We start from the raw sequence: 4,050 nt of genomic DNA, 5'->3' as shown, positions 1-4,050 counted from the left end.
TCATGAGAAAAATTTGTAGCTTTTGGCTGAGATAATGATATTCCTCAAAGCACCAATAGGTGATAGTGTCATTATTAATATTCCAATAACAATGCAAATCTGAAATTCAAGAATGGAAAAAAAAAAAAAATTGGTTAGTGTCCTCATTGATAATCTACAAAACTAAAGATGAGTTTATTAGTAATTGAATACAAATAAACTTACCCAGTTAATTGTCCAAGACAAACCATATTTTTTAGGTTTTTTGAGCTTAAGCCATATGATGCATGGAAGCTGCAAGTAGACATAAAATAAGACCAACTAAGCATGTATATACATATACAGTGGTTTGGATAAATATTTATAGTTACATGTATATAAATAGCTTACAAAGTACGAGGTCGGAGCAAAGGCAAATCCACCAAGGAATCCAAGAAGAGAACCAAAAAATGGGATGCTGATTGCTATTAACATTGTGATTCCTGCAAAATAGAATTTGTAATTTGTTTACGAGGGTTACTAAATGATCATAGCAAAGTTAAATGGTAGCTAATATTCATTAGAGTGCTACAATTTTGTAACCTAATTATTGACCAAGTTGTGCTACTACATACACAAAGCATTACTAGGTATAGGATATTTACATACAAATCGTAAAATTATATACACTCGCAATGAATTTACATTAAAAAAAAAGTATAACTAGAATTTATTTAAGACAATATAATAATAAGAGGTCTCTTTAATTTATTTTATTTGGATAAAAAATCATAATAATAATAATAATAATAATAATAATAATAATAATAATAATAATAATAATCACATACCAACATATAGAGTGCGAGTTATGACACGTAAGGTAGAAGAAGGTGAGAAATTCAATCGTGTCACCAAAAAGGTTTCCATCATGTCAAAGACTGGCATTGCAAACACCTGTTGCACAAGAAAAAAAAAATCAAAAAAGAATGAAATTATGAAATGCGTCGTTCCTTGTGAGTAGGTTTAACAACGGGCGAAATTAAAGGGTAATACTAGGGAGACAACAAAAAAATCAGAATTTACTTTATTTAACATCGCAATAATTAATAAATATTAAATAAGGTAAGTTATGGTTGTTTTTGGCTGATTTTCTTTAGTTATCAAACATTTTCGAAATTAAATGAGTGAATAAAAAAAAAGTGACCTGATAGCCTCCGACGACATGGATGACAACAAAGAGATTAGCTATGGCAACAAGCCAAGCAGGATGTTCGAGTGTGATAAGGATGTTATCCTCCACGGCATTTCCAAACATGTAGTAGCCAACAAAAGCAACAGGGAAGTAGCATATTGCAACTCCAATGTATGCCCAGACACACCCTTTCCACATTGCTATCTTGGAAGGTTTCTCCGCTGATGAAGGCATTGTTGCTTGAATCTCTAACACTACGTTATGCCCCGCATATGCAAATGCCACATCTCCCAATGCAGACAAGAAATGGAACACACCATCACTCGTGCTTTTCATTTTCAAGTCATAAGATACGTCTGGTGTAATTCCTTTCTTGATGGATGCACCCCAAGCGATGAACGAGTAAGTCAGAGACATCACTGCTGCACCCAGAGAGATGGCAGAAATAGAGTTGAAATTGGGGAGCTGCACAAGCACGAAGTTGACAGAAGCAAAGATCATGATCCAATAACTGGTCCTGATTGGCGTGCATTCAGGACAAAAGGTTTCATGAACCTTTTTCAAAGACTTGCCTCCAGTAACCATGTACACAATACAAGTACCAACTTCAACCAGCAGTTGTTGCGGAATCACAATCCACAAACCAAGCTTTTCACCGAATGCTTCTTGCCCCAACTCATGGTACCTGTCATTTCTCCTCCCTCCCGGTGTCATCTCGTGCATCTCAACCATTTGCCATAGCGTGTACAGCGTGATTATCCATGACAGGATCATCACAGTGATTCCAGGACCCCATCCCATGTGTGACATTGCATAAGGAAGACTTAGAACACCGGCGCCCACCATAGCCGTCAGGTTGTGAAAAGCAGAGTACCACCATTTTGCCTCTCTTGAAGCGGTTATCGGAAGCCATTCTTCAAGGCTCTTTTGCTTTGATGACAATGAAGGTGATGTTGAACCTTCAACACTTTCTTCTTTATCAAAAGCCATCTGTTTTTGCTTTCTTCTCTCTTTTAACTTTTGCAATAAAGTGTTACCGCCTCACCATTTATAAATATCTCACGGACAACGGCTTAACCCTAATTACAAACTGTTATTTTCATAGATATTTACGGACAATCTTTGAAATAAATAACAACTCTTGCTATAATTAGATAACTAAATTCTTTCTTTTAGTTATCTTATCTTTACTACAAGTTTTTCTTTAGAATATTATAGTTGTAAAAAACGTTGTAATTTCATTTGAGAACTGCTTTCTTTAGAATGTATATCTATTCCTAAACTGAATATTTAGTTTTCTTAACCAAACAAAATACTAGTAAATAAATAAAGAATATAGCAAACTGTATAACTCATGTTTGGATTAGTAGATTAGAAACTTTTAATTAAAAAAAAGTTATTAATTAGAATGAATATTGTTTGGTTAAGTTAATAATAATAAAATCGAAATTGCTTTGAATGTATAATTACTGAAATTGACAATTTTAATATTATATTATACCTTTAGTCTATTTTTATTTCTAAAATATGTGAATAAATTATGCTAGTATTGTTATAAACAAACTGTATAAACTTTTACGTGTTACATAAATATTATATTTAAGAGGCTATTTATAATCTAATAAAAAAACTAATAAAAAAAATTCTTTCTAGAACCTCTTTAAGACTTTCTTAAACCCATAAGTTGTGCTCTGATCTATTTAGATTTAATTTAATAAAATTTTTATTTTTTAAAAATAATCTATAAAAGTTAGCTCTTAAAAGATAATTTTTTAAAATATGTAGTATCTGGTCAAATTAAAAATAACTCTTAATAAATACAAATGATAAATTGAGAGAGTACCTAATAAAATTGAAAGAATATGTAAAAATAAAAAATTTGGCGAGATTTCTAGAAGATTAAAACTCCACCAAAAATCCTCCTTTTCTTCTGGCATGCTCAGCACCAAAGAATGCCCTCTCGACCGGTTACGTGCCCGCGGTGTCACGCAGACACAAAAACAATTATACATGGCCTATTTACTTGTGAGAAAGCTAGAGAATTGTGGAATAGAAATTCTTATTGTGGTATGACTGTTGGCAAAGATGAGAACCTGTTCTTCCGGTACTGGAAGGCGAAAAAGCAACACTTAATTCTTATTCCAAATGAAGAGCAAATCTAATTAGAAATTTTTTTTTATCCTTTTCTTTCTCTAACAATTTTGTTTCATAGAATTTTTTTAAAATTTAAAAATATTATAAAAGACATAAATTTAAGCGTTAAGTTTAAAGATTAATTAATATATGAGATTATATTAGACTTTTAAAATATAAAAAGCACAAGTTAATTTTAAAAAATTTTATTTTAATTATTTTCAAAAGTACAGCAATATTTTAAAAGTACAGATACCTCTTCAAAAAATTTTACCAAATATATTATCTTTAATTTTGGTGATCATATATAAAAATTAAAAATGTCTTTAATTTTAGTGATCATATATGAAAATTAAAATTGAAAATATCTCTTTCAGTTTGAAGTCTACTACCAAAAAAAATCCGACAAATAAGCAACATCTTCTTGCTTTGAGTTTCACATGGGTTTGAACTTTGAAAATGGGAACCCGTCGAAATTGAATAATTAGAAAGGATGCAAAAATAAACAAAAGTGCATTCAATATAACACGTGGGCATCTTATTAGTGCCAAACCAATCTTGCACTGAGGAACAAAAGGCACAAGAAATTAATTAACAAAAATTTTAGCTTATATCATTTACAATTTATGGCTACGAACAAAGCTAAAGCTCAAATATATCCTCCACCACAAAGGGGAAAAAATATTACGAAGGAAAAAATTATGAAACTAAACTCAAACTCAAAATTCAAATTGTGGGAGAACAAAGTGCGTCACAAATTCCCA

General features: G+C 31.2%; 1 protein-coding gene across 1 annotated transcript; it reads right to left on the bottom strand.

Moving 5' to 3' along the window:
* LOC107645230 (lysine histidine transporter-like 2) lies at positions 1–2,143 on the bottom strand. The gene is made up of 5 exons (XM_016349209.3): positions 1,166–2,143; positions 810–915; positions 370–461; positions 205–273; positions 1–99 (listed from the first exon to the last, which is right to left on the bottom strand). The coding sequence occupies exons 1-5, from the start codon at positions 2,141–2,143 to the stop codon at positions 1–3; spliced, it is 1,344 nt and encodes a 447-aa protein (XP_016204695.2).
* Between the last annotated feature and the right edge of the window lie 1,907 nt (positions 2,144–4,050).

The sequence above is a fragment of the Arachis ipaensis genome, chromosome B6 (genome assembly GCF_059453495.1).
Source record: "Arachis ipaensis isolate K30076 ecotype BB chromosome B6, ASM5945349v1, whole genome shotgun sequence".
Classification (NCBI taxonomy): domain Eukaryota; kingdom Viridiplantae; phylum Streptophyta; class Magnoliopsida; order Fabales; family Fabaceae; genus Arachis; species Arachis ipaensis.
Note: the sequence above shows the minus strand (reverse complement) of the source record. Positions and strands in the feature narration are given on the sequence as shown.